The sequence below is a fragment of the Apodemus sylvaticus genome, chromosome 1 (genome assembly GCF_947179515.1).
Source record: "Apodemus sylvaticus chromosome 1, mApoSyl1.1, whole genome shotgun sequence".
Taxonomy (NCBI): Eukaryota; Metazoa; Chordata; class Mammalia; order Rodentia; family Muridae; genus Apodemus; species Apodemus sylvaticus.
This window is the reverse complement of record NC_067472.1, coordinates 135,122,081-135,140,872: the sequence shown is the minus strand read 5'-3', so window position 1 is coordinate 135,140,872 and position 18,792 is coordinate 135,122,081. Positions and strand designations below refer to the sequence as shown.

Genomic DNA, 18,792 nt, shown 5'->3' with positions numbered 1-18,792 from the left:
ATAGTCCTAGAAACTACAAAGCCATTAAGGTTTTTTTTTTTGAGGGGGGGGGAGCATTTTGTTTTTTAATTTCTTTTGATTCTAGCTTTTGTTCAAAGGGCAAAGACCACAGGACCCTTCCCGCCCAAGACACCCCGTATCTTTGTTTCTGGTTATAAAAGCAATAGACATTTTAAAAAGCCAAAGACCAAAAGACATTTAAAAAAAAAAAAGCACTCAGAAAGTCTGTCCTCTCACCAACAGCTCCTGGTTGGTATTTAGCGGCATCCTTCCAAATGCAATACCTTCACACTTTCCCAGATACGGCTGCTTAGAGGAGGATAATAATTTTAAGAGTTCTTCAGTGGATTGCATGGCCACAGAGTACCAAGAGCTTCCAATCGCTCATTTAATTAAACAGTCCTCAGGAACCATCATTCCTGATGAGGAGGCAGAGCTGGGAGGATAATTTGTACGGCGTTACACACAGCCAGTTACCAAGCAGTGCCCAACGGCAGATGCCAGGCTCCTGCCCTTTGCAGATGTTGGATAAACACGGTTGTTAAATTTGCTCCGCAGCCTTTTCAAGCTCTGCTGTTGAGTCTTGAGATGGGGGATGGGAGCGGGCGGGGATGCTGGGGCCAGAAGGAGCTGTGAGACTATGTCACTGGATAGCTGAAAGAAGAGAGGCCTCCCAGTTCCCACAGTGCATTGCAGTGCTTTCTCGGCCTCCAAAGGCCTTCCCTGTCCTTTGTCATCCTCTAACTTTGTGTTCCAAAGAGGAAGATGGCACTTTGACGGGACATGCCGGCAGGAGTCCACTGATGACTCGTGCCCTGTCTCATTCATGCTGGGACACCTAGACATTTGCTACAGTGCAGACTCTGAAGCCCATTCCACGGAGAAAGGAGTTCAGGGCTGTGCCTCCCACCTTGGTACTAGCCTGGCATGTGCCCTTCCAGCACCTGCAGACGGCAGTGGTGGGTTTTTGTTTCTTTTCTTCCGCTTCTTCTCCTCAGTGGTGTTTTGACCTGCTTTGACCTGCAGCTGAGCAGAAAAGCCAGCTTGCCGGAGGCAGAATCTGACTGTAAAGCTGTCACCTCAGGTGCGAGCCCCGAGTCTTGTCCCTTTGCTTGACCCCTGTGGGCCCCTGTTACCCAGGCATGCGCTCAGCCTTCGGTTGACAGGCTGCCTATGGCCCTCCCACTAGAGGGCGGAGTCATGGCTTTCCACGCCCACTCTGCTCGCCCAGGAGCTGTTTCCACACGGCTCCCGTGGGGGCAGGGAAAGGGTAGCCTGTTTGGAAAGCTGAGGTGTGCCCTTCTCCTTGGCAGTCATCGAGAGTGCTTGCAACAACTTGGCAATGTATGGCGGCTGAGGCAGGGCAGCCTTGGCTGGGTGCGACGGAGGAGGCAGTACTGTCCTGCCCCAGCTCCAGGGGTGGCACGGAGCCACTTCTGCCCACGCTAGCTAGGCTGTGAGTTCACCCTCCAGGGCTCAGCTCTCCAGCACTAATGTCTTCTCTTCCTGGGTCATCTGAGATTTCCCCCAAAGCTCCCTTTTGCTCTCAGCCTTGTTCTGCTGACCAGACTCTGAAGGAAGCGAGGCACAATTCCCAGTAGAGCTAATGGGTGGGAGACACATTGTCATAAAGTGGCAGTTCTGAGGCCCGTAGGCTGCCTGGCCCTGGTATGTCACACCGGAGCGGTGATCCCTTCTGGCTGCAGTGATTGGTTAAGTGTGCAGCACCTGGCAAAAAATCCAGTCTGCTGGGTGTGTCTCTCCCTCTCAGTATCTGGGGCCAAACACCTGGGTGTTTACGCCATGATGATTGAGTGAAATTCCTACAGGAGTGACGCCAACAGGGAGCCTCAGGCATCCGTTCTTGTCCCGTGACACCCCCCCCCCACTCCATCCCCACGTACCCGAAGGTTCATTACTGTGGGATTAGAATCAGCAGGAGACCCAGGCCTGGGGCGCATGCTCGGTGGGAGCAGTTGGCCCCCTTCCCCACCTCCTTCGGGATGATGATGGATGGTTCCAGCGTCCTATCTAGGGTCTGCTTCCCGCACTAGGTGGGCAGTAACACAGATACTTCGGACTTGAGGGTTGGCCTCTCCCGGAGGCAGGCAGACGTATAGAAGCTTCTCTTTTCTTCGACCCGCCTGTGTCCTAATTGAACCTATCGCCTCTTAAGTTACACTGCTCACGAAAATAGAGCGCTGGTGCTGCCGCTGGGGCTTTCTGCCGGAGCTCTTCACTGGCTGAGATCATCGGGCAGGCGCTTCATTTCCTAGGCTTGCCAGGAAAGTGAACTCCCCTCCCCCTCCCTCCGGCGCTTCCACCGAGGGACCTAAGCTTGGGAACCACAGGCTTGGTAGGGATGCCACCGAGGCACACAGCGGGACACCGCTTACACCTCAGAGGCCAAAGTGACAAAGGAACTGAAGGAGCTTGCTGAGCTTACAGTCCCTCAGAGCCACTCACATACAAAGAAGCTAGAGGCCCGGAGGAGGGCAGAAGGGCCCGGGTAGGAAGGCCACCAGTGGGGAGGACTCCAGGGACACCTTCCCTTTTTCATCTAGTGCCCCCTGGTGGCAGACTATCAGGCTGGCAGCCGATTAGCGGGCGCGGGGGGCTGGGGGTGGTGTTAAAGGATTCCTGTTCCCCCAGCAAAGGGCAGTGATTTGAAGTTGGACAGTATCTGCCTCTTGACAGTCTTCGCCGATACCGTCATGCCTCCATCCAGACTCAGATGCAACATTCCAGAATTTGTAAGGCCAGCCCCACCTAAGCAGAGCGTGTTCCGAGAACAGCATTCATCACAGTTCCCAGCACGCAGCAGGACCCAGAGCTCCGAGCAAGTAAACCAGTTCAGACAGTCACTGTGCAAGCAGCGTTGAAAACGGCTTGACCCTGGAGCATGTGTTCTAAGCGATCCTTAACTCTTTAAGAGAAGGCAGGGCTGTCTCCCTCCCGGTTTAGCCTGCTCCTCCCCTGGGCCTCTGAAACCTGATCTAATCCCTTTGCACGCGGGTAATTTATTGGTCTATTGGGCTTTTCTTGGTGGCAAATTACATTGTCTTTATTCCCGGGCTCTGGCCCCGGAGCGCCTCCAGGAATTCCTAAGACTCCTTTCTCATGGTTGATCCTTCACACCCCCTCTGGGCCCCAGCAAAATAAGTTTTATTGGGATGCTTTGTCATGCAAACAGGGTGGTAATAAGCAGGCTATTATTCCGAAAGATTGGGCTTGAATAACAGCTCAAAGGAGGACTCGGAGCCATCGCTGTACTAGCACGAAGATTTTTTTTTTTTTTTTATCGTGCGGCGGGTCCATTTAGTATTCTGAGATTCTTCTTTGCCTTTCTGCCTCCCAGAGGGGTTGCTAGCCACAGAAAAATAATGACATCTGAGCTGTGTGTGGTTCAGTCCAATCAGGGAGCACTGTGGAGCTCTGTCTTTAAAATGTGAGTGGCTAGCTATGAGGAAATATATGCTCCCTGAACCCTGGATACATGGGAGTACACGTCCGGTTTCCACCAGAGTTGGACACAGGTGTTGGGGGTGCCGGGGATGGTGTCCACATGATGGTATCCACATGACATCTGAAATCTCAAAAGATACTTTCTGGGAAGTGTGAATGCTGTTCTGGGAGCACACTCTGTGCTTAGGCGGAGCTGGCCTTACAGATTCTGGAATGTTTCCTCTGAGTTTGGATGGGGGCATGATGGTATTGTCAGGAGGCAATTCCCCGGGTAGTGAGAATCAAAGGGGACCCCAGAACCTTCCTCGGTCCCAAAATAAATAGAAATAGAAGAGCTGAGAGAGGACAGGACAAAGATGAGGAGGGCCTGTTTATGGGAGATTGATGGACAGATATGGGAAAGATGTGTCCTGTAGCCACCTTCCTGAGGCTCTGAATGAAGCTGACCAGGCTACTCAAGGCTGCCAGAGAAGCTAACACCAGGAAGGAAGCCTGGGGGACCTCCTTGTATATCAAATATGGAATGTGGGGCAGTTACACATAAAATAGCCTAGATCTGTGTAGCTCTACAAAAGGGGACAGGAAGAACCCTCTCTGCCCTAGTGATGTTAGGACACGTTCAGGGGTTTCCTGTGGGTGAGTCCAGGCAGGGCCACCGTATCTGCAGGCCTCTGGATTCTGTTGGTCCAGATATCATTCTCAGGATAATAGCTAATCCTGAATGTTGGAGCATTAATGGTAGATCAAAACAAACTGTGCAGAGCACACAGTGCCTTCTGATGAGTTTATGAAGGGTGTCAAGATTGTGAGGTACCTTTGTATTTAGATGAGTAATTCACCCGGTAGTGAGAGTCATGGGGCACCCCAGAAGTTTGCTCAGCCCCAGATGATTAGAAACAGAAAAAACGGGTCTGCTGAATGGCTCAATAGGTTGAAGGGACTTGTCACCTAACAACCTGAGATAGAATCCCACAACCCACGTGACAGGAGACTGACTCCTACAGGCTGTTCACAAACTGCCACATATGCACTGCGGGTTATATACATGCATACACACACATGTCTGCATAACACACATGTAGAAATGTTTTTTACAAAAGAAATAGGAAAGTGTCTGAACTTTAATCATGTCCACTCAGCGTATTGGCCACCAAGTGAGGTGAGCGCAACTCTCTGGTGTGTAATTACCCAGAAAAAGAGAGGTGACCTGCCACTGCAGGACGGCGAGCATCCTTCTGCCAAGCAGAAAGTGTTCAGGACTGACTCAGAAAGGCTGGCTCTCCCGTGTTTGCACAAGCTGCTGTAAGATGTGGTGGTATACACTGAAGCAGTGTGTGTGTATGAACACTTGGCCTCAGAAGGCCCAGTTTGCTGCCTGGAATCTTTCCCTTGAACAAAAAGAAGAAAGGAAAAGAAAAGAAAAATATATGGCACATTAAAAAATAAATAACTAAATAAAGCCTTTCGGGACTTCTGATGGGGGCCCTGCAGCTTTTGCTCTTGATACCAGGCCCGGTTGCCTATGGGCTTCTGACCTCTAAGCAGCCTGCAGTTGGTGATTTAGTGCAGTGTCAGTGTCCATGGGTGCAGGGTGAGGCCTCTGCAGAGTGTAGAGGGCAGGGGCCTCTCAGCTTACGGCCCATGAGGACGGTCCAGCCTTGGCATCTTTGAGGTCCCTCCCCCAAGGTCCTTAAGGAATGTCAGTCTTCAGACTGACAGACCACAGAGTCAGGTTACTACCATCTGAAGAAGTCGCAGAGGGCACTCGCTGGGCACACCCACTTCTGGCCCCAATTTAGCACTGTCAGTACCATCTTACAGACTGTTGTCTTGTTCTGAGCTCCACAGTGAGCTGGTTCAGCCTTTTTTTTTTTTTTCCTGAAGCTCCAGTGAGGATCCACAGGGCTAGTTTAAGGCCTTAGAGCTATGGGGCTGGCAGCAGGGGAATCCTCAAGAGTCAGACACAGGTCATTTCTCAGCAGGGTCTGTGTCCAGCAGCCTTCTACAAGCCTTTCTACTGGAGGCAGGGGGCACAGAATCAATTTGTACTGTGTCCACAGATCCAGGCAGGGCTACAGACCGTAGCATTTGTCCTCTCAGATGGTTTCTTGAGGAAAGGCTTGTAATGAGTGCATTTTGAAAAGTGTAGGAATGAGGCTGAGGAGATGCTTCAGTAGATAAAGGAGTGGTTGCTGTGTAAACTTGAGGGTCTGAGCTTGGATTCCAAGCACTCTCTTAACAGTCAGGCCCTGCAGCACATGTCTGTAACCCCAGCTCTGGGAGCCTGTAAACAGGTAGACCCTGAGGGCTTGCTGGGTAGCCAGTGCATTCCGGCCCTAACCGCCAAGAGAGACCTTGTCTCAAAAAATAAGATAGAACACCTGACATCACATCAACCTCTGAACAACACACACACACACACACACACACACACACACACACACGAATGTGGGGAGGGGCAAACCTTCATGCCCCCACACAGAGAAAGAGAAACAAAGGGCACACTTGTGACTTTGTGACTCGGGGGCAGCTCCACCCCCTGAGGCCTCCCATTGGTAAAATGAAGGTTAAAAAAAAATTCCTACCCCCAGGGTAGTAGTGAGATGAAAGCAGTTTGCTTTTGAGCAGGAAGAAGACTGAAGTTTGGGAACTGGAGCTGAGGTTTCATCCCTCCTGTGTCAAGGAACCCAAGGAAAAAAAGCCAGTCAAGACCTGTGAACCCTTTAGCCTGTCAGGTGAGGGGAACAGTAAGTCCTGAAACCATCGCAGAGTTAGAGGCAATGTGCACACTCTGACACATGATAGGTCTTCAAGTCACATTAGTAGTGCTCATGACACTTGAACAAAGTTAACAGCACAGAATTCTCTTTCATGGAGCCTCTTTCTTGAGTTCCGCAGGCTTTACTTAGTCAGCACTTCTAGCCCCGCCCCACCCCCATCCCATGCCTGTGGCTCAAGGGGGTCACACAGCTGCGGGTTTGACCTTGAATACCTGCCCCGAACCCAAAATGTTCCCTAAGCATGGTCCCCATTTTTTGACACTAACTAGGTATAGCCTGTGACACAAATCTGTCACTTGCTGTTTGCTGACACTCAGTCTCCCCTGAATCTCTCTGAGTGGAGAAATTACAAATGTTGTTTCCCCCCCACCCCCATTTTTCATTCTTGCCCAGAATCCCAAGTTTCTTTATTTGCTCCCTAGCAAGGACAAAATAGACTGGACAGGTTCGGGAGCTGGCCCTTCTGACCTAGACTGGACAGGTTCAGGAGCTAGCCCTTCTGACCGTTTCATCCTCCAAGAAGTGTCTAGGGGGAGGGGGCGGGGAAAGGCATTAATGGGTTCCCTGAATTAGGCTGGGGCATAGGTCACCCAGGCGGGAGGGGCAGGAGTCACCAGGCAGAGAGGCAAGGGCTTACTTGCCCCTTCTTGATCAATAGCCTGGCTTGCGGCAGAGCCAAAGCAAGGGGGACTCATGCCAAGCCGGTCACCCTGGGAACGGGCCCTCATGATGTGATAGGAGGAACAGACCCTGGATACCTGTCCATATGATGTCTCCATTGACAGTGGCTGATTATAAAGAGGGTCCAGGAAGGAAACGAGGGAGGGGTAGGTGAGATGATTGATAGATAGATAGATAGATAGATAGATAGATAGATAGATAGATAGATAAATAGATAAATAGATAGATAGATAGATAGGTAGATCAGTCAGTACAGTATGTATTGGCACCACACAATTCCCACTTACTTGTCATGGTTCTGGAAGTAGAGCCAACAGAACCAGCTTTGGCTCCAGGGAGAAGCTCTTCCTGGCTTGCAAACTGTCGTCTTTAGCATCTTCCCGAAGTGGGGAGAGAGATAGCAAGCTCTGGTGTCCTTGTGGGGTCAGCAGTGCCATGATGGGACTGCATCTTTATAACCTCACCTGAGCCTAGCCATGTGTCAGAGACCTCAATCTGGATGCTCTTGTGTTAGGCATCGGGACTGATTTGCAGGGAGGGGTGGAGTTCAGTTCATCGCACACGGCCTGGTGGAAAGGAGGCGGCGGGCTGACAGCTGGTCCCCTGGGGTGGTCCAAGGCGAGTGTGGAGTGGTCAGTGGTCTGAAGGAATTGCCCAGTTGGGGTGATATGAGTTGGGGGGGAAAGGGAGATCCACTGAGCTCTGGGGTGACATCTCAGGCCTCTGGGAGCAGGCAAGAGGAAGGAAGGGCTAACCTCTAGCTGAGTCAGGGCTAGACCATTCTGCTGTGGAGGACAGAGGGAGACTGACTGCTCTCCATACCCTTTTCGTCTCTTTCTTAGGCTAGGGACCCTGTTTATTGTGTGCCCTTGGGCCTCGGGCATGATGGAGTGTATCATTCAATCAGAAGCTTGAGGCAAGTTCTTTGCAAATAAGGAAACTGAGGCAGAGTCAGGTCCTCACAACTGTCAGAACTGAAATGGAGCCCAGTGTCTTGCCTGCCACTTCACCCGCCACCGCCCTCCCCAGCCCTCTGTTTGCTCGACAAAGATGCTCACTTAGGGTCCCTTAGCTTCCCCAGGAGTAGGGAGCTAATGTGTAATGCAAGAGCCTCTGTTGCCACCGTCAGCCACAGATGTGCAGGCAGCCTGATCTGGAGATGGCCAGCTCTGAAGGATGGATGGGGGGGGCTCTACAAGGGACTGTGGCATAGGCGATAGAGGGCCTCCATCTTTGTTCCTGTCATCTTGGTGAGCACGAGGCGAACAGAACCCATGCGGCTTCTCATCAGGGCAGCGTCCACACCTGCCGTGTTTTCCTCAGTACCCCTTTCTGTGATTCTGAGACTGCAGGGCGGCAAGACGGCATTCTGCTCCCAGGACTGGGATGAGCAGAGGCCATTGGAGCCAAGATGAAGGGCATGGGGCCGTGGTGCGGCAGTTCCTCTGTGCCTCTGCTCCCACATACCTTTTGCCTAACTTCACCTCCTTCTGGATGCGTAATGTCCAGGGGGCTTCTCGTCTCCACACAGGCCAGGCCCTCAGATGCTACCGCTTGTGGATGTCGGGAGCACATGTTTTGGATGGGAGGCCACCTTAGGGAGTCTCACGGTATTCCGTGGCCACTGTCCTCCAGAGCAGGCGCCGACAGACCAGTAGCCTCGGCTGATTCGCCGGTCATATTTTGATTGTTTTGAGACTGGTTCTCCCTGTGTCACCCAGATTGACCCAGAACATGCCAGCCCTCCTGTTGTTGCCTCTCAGGTACTACGACTGAACAGTACCGCCATACCTGGCTCGAGTCTGATGCAAGTCAGCCTTCCTCAGTGTACATAAAGCTATAAAAATGGGGAAACTCGTGTCTTCTAGCCAGTGTTTCCCCTAATGCACAAATAATACATAACTCCTCCAACAAAAAGAAGAACAAGTTCAACAGGTACCAACCAAAAAGGAACTGGTTTACCAGTGGTATCACAAGCACAGGTATCCTGAGTCTGAGCCTAAGGCCTGAGCCTCAAGATGGAGGCTGACTTGGCTACTCTTCTATTGTTGTGAAGAATCCTGACCAAGGCAGCTCTTACAAAAGAAAGCATTTTACTGAGGGGCTTGCTAACGGTTTTGGGGTGGGGTTCGTGATCATCTTGTCAGGAAGCAGACAGGCATGGTGCTGATGGTGCTGGCACAGTAGCTGAGAGCTTTAATGCCGATCCACAAGCAGTAGTCAAGGGGGGGAGGGGGAGAGAGAGACTGAGACTAGGACTGGACTTGCCAGGGGCTTTTGAAACCCCAGTGACACACCTCCCAAGCAGACCACACCTCCTGATCCTTCTCAAACAGCTTCACTCACATTGACAAAGCACTCAAATAGATGAGCCTCTGGGGCTATTCTCATTCAAGCCACCACAACTCAGGTGTGCGACCTGGCACATGCCTTTAAGAAAAGGCTGTATAAGCACCCCATCCCCAAAGTAGGTCAGAACCCCATGAGAGACCAGCAGGTACATGTTACAGACCAAGGGACCCTACTAGGCTGACTGATTGTTCCACTCAGCCTGCCCTCAAAGATTTTACTTCTTGTTTTGATATGAAGGCTGATTTTATAAGAAAATCAGACAGCGGAGAAGCCAACTGAATCTGCCAAGGTTACAAGCCAAGTTAGTGGCCCAGCCTGGAATAGCTGGAGCAAGACAGAGTCCTTTCCCTTCAGATACCTCCCCTGCCAGCATTGGGCTATGACCCTCCCTCGGCCTTGTGGCTGGAGCTCCGACTCCTTTATCCTGGGATGTACATAGAAACTTTTATCCTGCAGCAGGGATACGTGCCTAGCCGCCCATAGTCTAATGGAAGAATCTAAAAGACCAGGAAAGGATAGGTTGGTTGCTCATGTCCAGATGCAAGATGTAGGTATGTTAGAGCATCAGGCATGGCCTGAGATCTCTAAGATCTCAAGGATTGTAACTTTTTGGCTAACAAGATGGCTCAGTGGAAAGTGCTTTGCATGCAAGCCTGACCACATGCGTTCCATCCCCAAGACCCATGTGAGAAGTCCCATAGTTCCACACAGGTCTGCAATGCCATTGTGCCACCACAGAGAATGGGAGGTGAAGACAGAGAGAGGGGTTCCCCCCAGAATCTCATGGGCTGGCCAGCCTAGGGTAGGGAGCAGAGCAGGGACAACCAGAGACGTTACTCCAACAAGGCAGACCGCAAGAACCAACTCCCCAACGATGCCCTCTGGCTTCCGCATGTGAGCAGATTCAAAGGAAACTTCTCTTTCCCTTAGCTTCCCAGCCCGCAGGCGAGAGAAAGAAAGACCAAGGAAGCCAGTTCCTCTGTGATGCGATACAATTATCATAGCGGCCAGCATTGATTGAGTTTGGTAGTGTTCCCTGCCCGGCCTCTGAAACTGTCCCTTGGAGCTAGAGACAGGACTTGCAGAGCGTGAAGTCCAAGACCTGTGGTAGGTGGGCCCTCAGTATCACAGGAGAGATCTTTGAAGTCATCAGGTCATTGTTCTGACCTGGTGGAGGGACTGGGGCGTTGTGTATTGGTTGATAAGGTTGTCTCCACACTTAGAACTGATGTATGTGAGCAGGGGCTCTTGGCGCCATAGCTCGGTGAGAGAAATCATTTAACACTCAGCAGATTCACACAGTAGATCTTACTGTTATCCCTTATTTCAGAGGAGTATAAATAAGTGGAAAGCTGTGGGGGCTCACAGTGGCAGGAGTGGGTGCACAGTAGTGTCTAAATTCCTATCAGATCTCTGTTGTTTTTTGCTGGAATTCTTGTAGCTAGCCATGAAGTATAAGGGAGTATCTTGTCTTGTTTTCTTTCTTACATATTAGCTTTAAAAAAAAAAAGGTTGGTCAGTGATCACCATCCCTCTAAAAACAAATGCTGTCCCTTTTCTGCAATCTGGTCCACATGGCTGGACCCTCCTCACCTTAGCAGGCCATGCCAAAAAACTCTGGAAGGCTAGACAGGGCGAGCTACCCCACAGTTCACTTCTCAGTGTATTATATGGTGGCTCCGTCTTAGGTGAGGTCTCCCTGCTCCTCTCACCTAGAGAGATTTTTAGAAGAGGGTCCCCACATGATGACACATCTGTTTTTCTCCGTAGCCATCTCCCCCTGCAAGATCCTCAAGTGCAACTCTGAGTTCTGGAGCGCCACGTCATCAGGTAGCCACGCCCCTGCCTCCGACGACGTGCCCGAGTTCTGTGCGGCCCTGCGCACCTACGCCCTGTGCACCCGGCGCACAGCCCGCACCTGCCGGGGCGACCTGGCTTACCATTCGGCCGTCCATGGCATAGAGGACCTCATGAGCCAGCATAATTGCTCCAAGGACGGCCCCACCTCACAGCCACGAGTGCGCACGCTCCCGCCAGCCGGGGACAGCCAGGAGCGCTCCGATAGCCCCGAGATCTGCCACTATGAGAAGAGTTTCCACAAGCACTCAGCTGCCCCCAACTACACTCACTGCGGCCTCTTTGGGGACCCACACCTCAGGACTTTCACAGACCACTTCCAGACGTGCAAGGTGCAAGGCGCCTGGCCTCTCATCGACAATAATTACCTGAACGTGCAAGTCACCAATACACCTGTGCTGCCCGGCTCTGCTGCCACTGCCACCAGCAAGGTAAGGAAGGGGTTTGTGGAGGCTGGGCCAGGCCTGCGGGGTCACACTATCCAGGCACTGTTGGCACCACTGTGGTCAGTGAAGAAGCAAATGCTTTAGACGGGAATGTTCTAAAGATTCCTTGTCAGGAGATAAACCAACTTACAACTATGCCCGTATTTTGCCCCTAGTGTGGTATTTCTCAGACTTAACAGACGCTGCTCAGGAGAGAGTCATGAGACCCTATTCTGGTGTCAGAAACATATAAAATATACAGTTTTATTTGCATGTTTGAGTGTTTCACACGAGTGCTGTCTTTACATCATTTCTACCCCTTTCTCTCCCCCCTCCAATGCATGCGCCCTTCCCCTCCCCCTCAGTATAGCAACCTCCCCTTTGATCGTTGTGACATATATACATGCTTTATTTTATGTAGTACATAAAATATATATATACACACACACACACATACACAACCTATGGAGTCCCTTTAGTAAGTTGCTTGTCAATCAGTCAATAGCTGCTGAGAAATGGAGAATTGGTCTTCTCCAGAAATGACAGGTTATGCAGTCCCAAGTGGTCAGACTTAAACACGTATATACACCTTCTGTCCTGAACTCACTCTGTAGACCAGGCTGCCCTCGAACTCAGAAATCCCGACTGCCTCTGCCTCCCAAGTGTTGGGATTAAAGGCGTGTGCCACCACCGCCCGGCTGACTGGTACACTTTCTAATTAGGCAAAACAGAACAAGAATAGCCAAGCATGGAGCAGATATAATCTGTGAGTAGCTTGGGTACAGTTAAGGACAAGTGTTTGAGAAACTTAGCTTCCAACAGGCCTGCTTCTGTTTGTACAAATGTCAGCGCGGCACAGGTGAAGATGTGAAATGGTTTTCCTCCTAGCCCTAGAGTTGTAAAAACTGTAGTGTTTATAGAATTCACTCAATGAAGCGCTAGCCACACAAGTGTGAGGACTGAGTTTATGTCAGCAACACCCCCACATGGACAGCCATGCGGCAGCGTGTGCTGTGTGGTCCCAGCCTTGGGAAGGCAGAGACAGAAAGGCCCTGGCCCTCTGGCCAGCCGGGCTGACTGGATTGGTGAGTCCAGGTTCAAGGAGAGACCCTGACTCAAGAAAGAAAAAAAAAAGCAGAGAATTAATTGAAGAAGACGTCTTTATTGACCTCTGCCCTCCACACGTCCATGGACCTAGGTACACTTCACATACAAACACACATAAAGACAGAGTTCAGAAATACTCCCAAAACATTTGTTCTCAAGCCTTTGGAAGAGAGTCACCCCCAGACTCTGTCGTGGTGGAAGTATGCTGCAACCCAGTCAAAGGAACCCAGTCAAAGGCAGGGTGATGGTGGTTGGTGCATGCACGCCTTTGATCCCAGCCCTTGGGAGGCAGAGGCAGGCAGAGCTGAGTTCAAAGCCAGGCTGGTGTATGGAGAGAGAGAGAGAGAGAGAGAGAGAGAGAGAGAGAGAGAGGGTGAGTGTGAGTGTGAGTGTGTGTGTGTGTGTGTTCCAGGACAGCCAGGGCTACACGAAGAAACTGTGTCTGGAAAAAACAAAAAAGAAAAAAAAAAGTAAGAAACAATCAAAGGAGTCTGTGGTCTGTGCACCCCTCTCTGGACCATCGGAGGCCTTGCAGGCCCCTTCAACAATACAGCAGTTGTTAAAGGTGGTAGGATGCGCTCTGTACCCCAAGCTCCAGGATGCCTACACCCCTCCTGGCTGGTTTGACCACTGCATCTCTGGGATGAAGTTGGTTTTTTTTTTTTAAGCCCTCAGTAGGATCTGCGGATATAATTTAGTTGTGAGATTGCTGGTCTAGCACCTAGTCATGAAACCACATAAAATTAAAAATGGCAGCACATCCTCAGAATCCCAGGGCTTAGGAACTAGAGCGGAAGAAGCGGAAGGTTATTCTTGCTTACGCTGAATTTGGAAGCAGCCTGGACGATGTGAGACCTTGTCTCAAAAAAATAAACAAGTCGTGCAGGAGTCTTAATGTAGGTTCAGAGGTCACCGCTGTGGGATGGGGTGGCCGAGCTGCTGGAGCTGCCGGATAAAGTCCTGCCCTGTGCCTCCTTGACTGATCTGGATGCTGAGAGACAGAGCCTCGAACACCTGAAATGAGGGAGATAGGATGGGGCAGGGACCGGCTTCACAGAGGACCCTAGAGGCTCTCCGGAAGTTCTCAGTCCTCCCCCCTCAGGGCCCGCCCTGCCTGCCTGCCTGGTGTAGCCTCTTTTGACCAAACAGGAGGTTCCCGGAGGCAAAGGGACCTCCCCACCCAAAATGAAGTTGGTGACAAATACCAAGCTAGGATTTGTCCTCAGCCAGGACAGCCCCTCCGCCAGAGCCTGGTGCGTTCCCTATTGCCACGGAATCCAGAGGGTCTCTCTCATTCTCTCCTCCAAGGAGGGCTCAGTGTCTGGGTGACAGGCCTCAAGTGCTGCCCCCTGGCCAGTGCCAGAGACAGCTAAGAGCCCCATTTCCCAGGCAAGAGGATACTCCTACCCAGCCCAGATTCTCCCTTCCCTTGCTTAGTTCTGCTAGGGAAGGGGAAGGTCTCCAGTGCTCTCAGACAGTGGGCATATGTCTGCCCGCCTCAGTGCCTGGCCTCTATGTGCTGCCTGCCCTGTCACCAGAGCCCCCACCCCCACCCCAGGGGCTTCCAGGCTGGCTAGGAGACAGTAGATCTATTTCCCCAGGAGGAATGTGTTGGAAGACCACATGTCAGGCAGTGCCAGGCTGGCCCACAAGGCTGTTTCTGTTCCTTCTCTCTCTGCCACACCCTACAAGAGGACAGTGAGGTGACCCTGGCAGCCAGAAAAATGCTCCAACACCACCACTTCCTTCTGCTCTGGTGGCCCTGACCTACCAAAGGAGTTCTTTCTGGGTCCTCCTGTTGGGTAAGAGACAAATGGGTCTTCACCATGGCTGCCCTACCGGGTTCTACAAACCCAGTCACACTGCCTAGCAGGCCACAGACCTATGACCAGAGCCATCCCCCCTCCCCTCCCCCCTCCTGGCCCTCAGAAGACTTAAGGGGCAAGGATCCAAACACCTTCCTGCAGTTTTCAGCGGCTTTACCAACCTCCTCCTCCAGAGCCAAGATAAATGAAGCCTGAGGTGGTGGCTTCTAAATGCAGCAACAAACATGGCTCTGGAAGGGACCCAGCCTCCTGCCCCATGCTGTGGCCTCCAGAGGGCTGGCATCTGGGCTCCAGGGGTGACTCGGGGGTACAAAAGGGATGAGGACTCCAAGTAGCTGCTGCTCCTCTTAATCTAGGGAGGTGTGGTCACCAATGACAACAGAACCTAAACACAGAATTTGTGCGCCTGGGCCGTGTGTGTGGGGGTGTGAGTGCGCATGCGCATGGGGGAAGGGGGTTGACCTGACCTCTGTCACCTTGGAACAGGCAGTGTGCATGGCCTCAGACGCCTGCACATGAGGTACACCTAGACTCCAGCCCCCAGCATGCTAAATGCTGGCCACAAACCGAGTGGGTTGGTTGTCGATTTGTTTCTGTGATTTATTCACTCCCTCTACCTGTGACGCAGGGCTCTGGGCACCGGAGAACTGCCCGAGGAAGAATAGGAGGCCTTCCCCACCCAGGCCAGCTTGGAGACTCCCAAAATGGTGTGGGGTTGAGTGACAGGGCTTGAGTGACCCAGACTTTGGATCACAGCAGGCAGAAAACTCTCAGACCCCATCCACTCGACTCCGCTAGAGACCAGACAGTGACACTATTGGTGTCTGTAGCCAAGCCAAACTCAAGACTCAGTCAAACCCGACTGGGGCCCTGTGGTCCGCAGGTGAGCCACCTCGGTGGCCAGTTCCCAGTGCCCTGGCACTCTGCCCTTCTCGAAGCCTCTTGCGCCCAAGTGTACATGTGCTCTCTGGTTCAGCAACATGGTGTCTCCCTCATGCCAGCCCCTCGGTGCCACGCTGTGTCTTCTCTGACTCAACCCCTGGCTCTGCTTGGGGAAACTGATAGGGTTTGCCATTGAGATGACCCCTGAGGAAAGTGGGAGTCCCCAGTGAAGGAATGGGGAACAAAGCGCCCCAGGAAAGCAAGAGATGTCAGAGACTTTCACCCCCAAAGTGGTTGAGTCTCTGGGGACCTTCTCCCACCAGAGCTCCAGCAACACCGCCCACCCCTTGACCCCTGACTTCCCAGAAACAGCCTAGTCCCCCAACCTGGTCCTTACCCTGAGCTCACCACCCAGTAACCTTGCCCACCCCGATGTTGTAGAAGCCACATGCAGACAGGGTCTCACGCAGGGTACTACCATTACCCACCTGCCCCCTCCCTCTGTCTTCAAGGACAATCAAAGATAGGGTTTTCTACAGAAGAGCAGACTTGTCAGCCAGCTTCCCACGCCAAGGCCTCCTCCCGGTTTGGCTGCTTGTGCCCATTTTACAGGCAAAGAAACTGAGGCTCTGAGGGTAGGAACTCTTACACACACATACACACACACACACACACACACACACACCCTCTTCAACCTTGTTTGTTTCCCCCTAGCACTCAGAAACCAGTTACCCTGTTTATTTCATCTGCTCAGGTCAATGACCTCCAGGGGTCATGAACTCTTTCCCCCTCCTGTATTTCCACCCCCGGCCCTTGGCTTCAGATGAAGTCTTTAATATTTTCTCCCACTTCACTCCCTCCCTCCCTCCCTTACTCACTCCCTCTCTCCACCACCCCCACTGTGTGTGTCTGTGTATGTGTGTGTGTGTGTGTGTGTTTGGGGGAGGGGCACTGAGAAGTCCAGGGGCCCCTTTGAAGAAGAGGATACCAAAGGCAGAAAGTCATCCATCCACGGTGGGCTGGCAGCAGGCCGCCAGGCTTTCGACAGGCCCCCTTCATGTTGCTGCTTGTGGTCCCTGGCACAAGTGCCAAGCAGCCAGGCAGCCTGTCAGCCTTCCAGGAGGCCGTCTCCATGAGAGATGGGGGTTCAAGCCAAACCAGCCTTTCCTGTTCTGAGGAGACTGCTGACACTCGGGGAGCCCCCTTCCCCAAGTCTGTGTGGCCTTGCATACCGAACAAGAGCACCAGTGTCCCTCACCTTGCCATACCTCCAGTGGCAGGGCCACCCACTTCCCCGACCACCCTGGCCAGCCCACCTCTGTTCCGACGAAGTTGCCATTTTCTTAGGTCAGGAATCAGGGAGTAGCCGCGTTTTCCATGCAGTCCAAGGCCTATGGCTTTGCAGCGGGGTCAGGTCCAGCCTCCGTTGATATCCCAGTGCATACTGGAAATGGGAGGCCAAGGGAGGGAAACTGGAAAGAGTCCCCTTCTTAAAAAGCTGTGTGGCCTACTAGGCCCACACTCTGGGGACTTACCCCTTCCCAGCTCTTTTCTCCCACAACGCCATAGGCTGGCTGGTCACTCATCCTGACCCCAAGCTGACAGAGCCACAAGAAGGTTCTTGTTTCTTTTAAAGTAAGAAGGAAAAATAGTATGATCCAGCCCAGGTTATGTATGTTTTGTTGTTTTGTATGTTTGGGGGGGGGTTGTTTGTTTATTTGTTTGTTTTTCAAGACAGGGTTTCTCAGTGTAGCCCTGGCTGGCCTGGATCTTGCTCTGTAGACCAAGCTAGCCTAGAATTCAGATATCTGCCTGCTTCTGCGTCCCAAGTGCTGGGATTAAAGAAGTGTGCACCTGGCTTGAATTGTTTTTATACAAGTAGACTCTAAAAAGATGCTGGAGTAGGATTTTTGGTTTTGGTTTGGTTGGTTGGTTTGGGTTTTTTTTTGGGGGGGGCGTTGATTTGTTTTGGGGGGAGTTGGTGGTGGTTTGGTTTTGTTTTTAGTATTTGTGGAGGAAGAATACCCCAGCCCCTGAGAGTCACATATAGCCTGCCCTACTGATACCCTTCACCCCTCCTGCCGATGGGCCTGTGATACAGTGAGGAGACAGGGCTCCAGGTCTTCTCGGGTCCCAGGGCCCCTGGGTGCCACAATCTGGTTATCATGGGGGACCCACAAAACAAGACAACCATGAGCTGAGGAACTGCTCCCGAAATTGAATATTCATTGGCCTGAAGTGGGTGCAGGCTGCTAGGCCCTACTGCCCTGGCCTGTGGCCTCTCTGCTTACCTGGGCCTCCTGGGCTCTTTGCGACTGTGGCAACTTGGAAATTCAGCTAGGCACTGTCTGCTATTCCCAGGCCTCACTTCTGGCCTTCCTGGCTGGCTTCTCTGAGGCTCTGAACCCAGGTTCTTTGACTCTCTGATTTCTGGTCCCATCCAAGCACTGATTGTGCTTACAGGCCAGAGACTTCCTTAGCCCTCACAGTACGGCCACTGACTCTGTGAGCTTCTCAGGCTGTCATCGACGTGGTCCTTTATGCTGCCGCACGTGGCTCCTGAGGATCCAGGCAGAGCACCCAGCCTCAGTCAGGCTCCATGTGCTGTCAGCAGCCTGGGCCCTTTAAGTTGGCAGATCCACTGAGGTAAACGTGGGGTCACTTTGGAGTCCCACCAGCTAGCTAGGAGGTGCCCATGCCCTCCACAGAATTGTTCACGTCTCCAGCTTTGCATCCACCCTGGAGAACAGCCAGACACCACACCCACGATGGCAGGCTGGGACATCACACTCTGCCCCTTCCCAAGGGTACCCAGCCTAGGGCTGTAAGACCCTAAGAGCAGTGAATGTGGTTCCAACCCTCCTAATGCTACAACCCTTTCCGACAGCGTCTCCATGACAGCTGACGCCCCCCCAACCCCCACCACGAAATTACTTGTTGCCACTTCACCACTATAATTTTGATACTGTTATGAATCATAATGTAAACATTTGTAAAGATTGAAGTTTGCCACAGGGGATCCGTGACCCACGGGTTGAAAACCACCGCCCTGGAGGTCAGAAACCCAGAACGACCCACTTCTGCCTTTCGTGGCTGTGTGGCCCTCCGCACGCTACTGCAGCGCTCTGAGCAGCTGTGAAACTGGGGGTGTCACCTGCCCTTGCAGTGCCACAGGAGACTTGGAATAACAACTGCTGTGCCCGCAATACCGAGCACAGGGGGAGTCTGCGGTTCTAGGGACAGGTCCCGCTGGCTCAGCCCAGGCTCTCTCTGTAGACTCCATTTGGGAATGACCTCCCTGCCCCCTCCCCACTGCATTGGGGTCACAACCTCTGCCCTCTCGCTTGCATGGACGGTCCACTCATCTCTGGGCATTACAGCCTCCCAAGGGCTCCGTGCAAGATCGGGAAGGTGGAG

General features: G+C 52.4%; 1 protein-coding gene across 2 annotated transcripts in view; it reads left to right on the top strand.

Annotated features, from left to right (window-relative positions):
* Rgma (repulsive guidance molecule BMP co-receptor a) overlaps positions 1–18,792 on the top strand; it is a 44,165-nt gene that overhangs the window by 21,900 nt on the left and 3,473 nt on the right. For both annotated transcript variants that reach the window (XM_052160724.1, XM_052160732.1), the window contains exon 3: positions 11,049–11,566. In XM_052160724.1, coding sequence (XP_052016684.1) covers positions 11,049–11,566 — 518 coding nt within the window. The remainder of the gene's footprint in view (positions 1–11,048; positions 11,567–18,792) is intronic.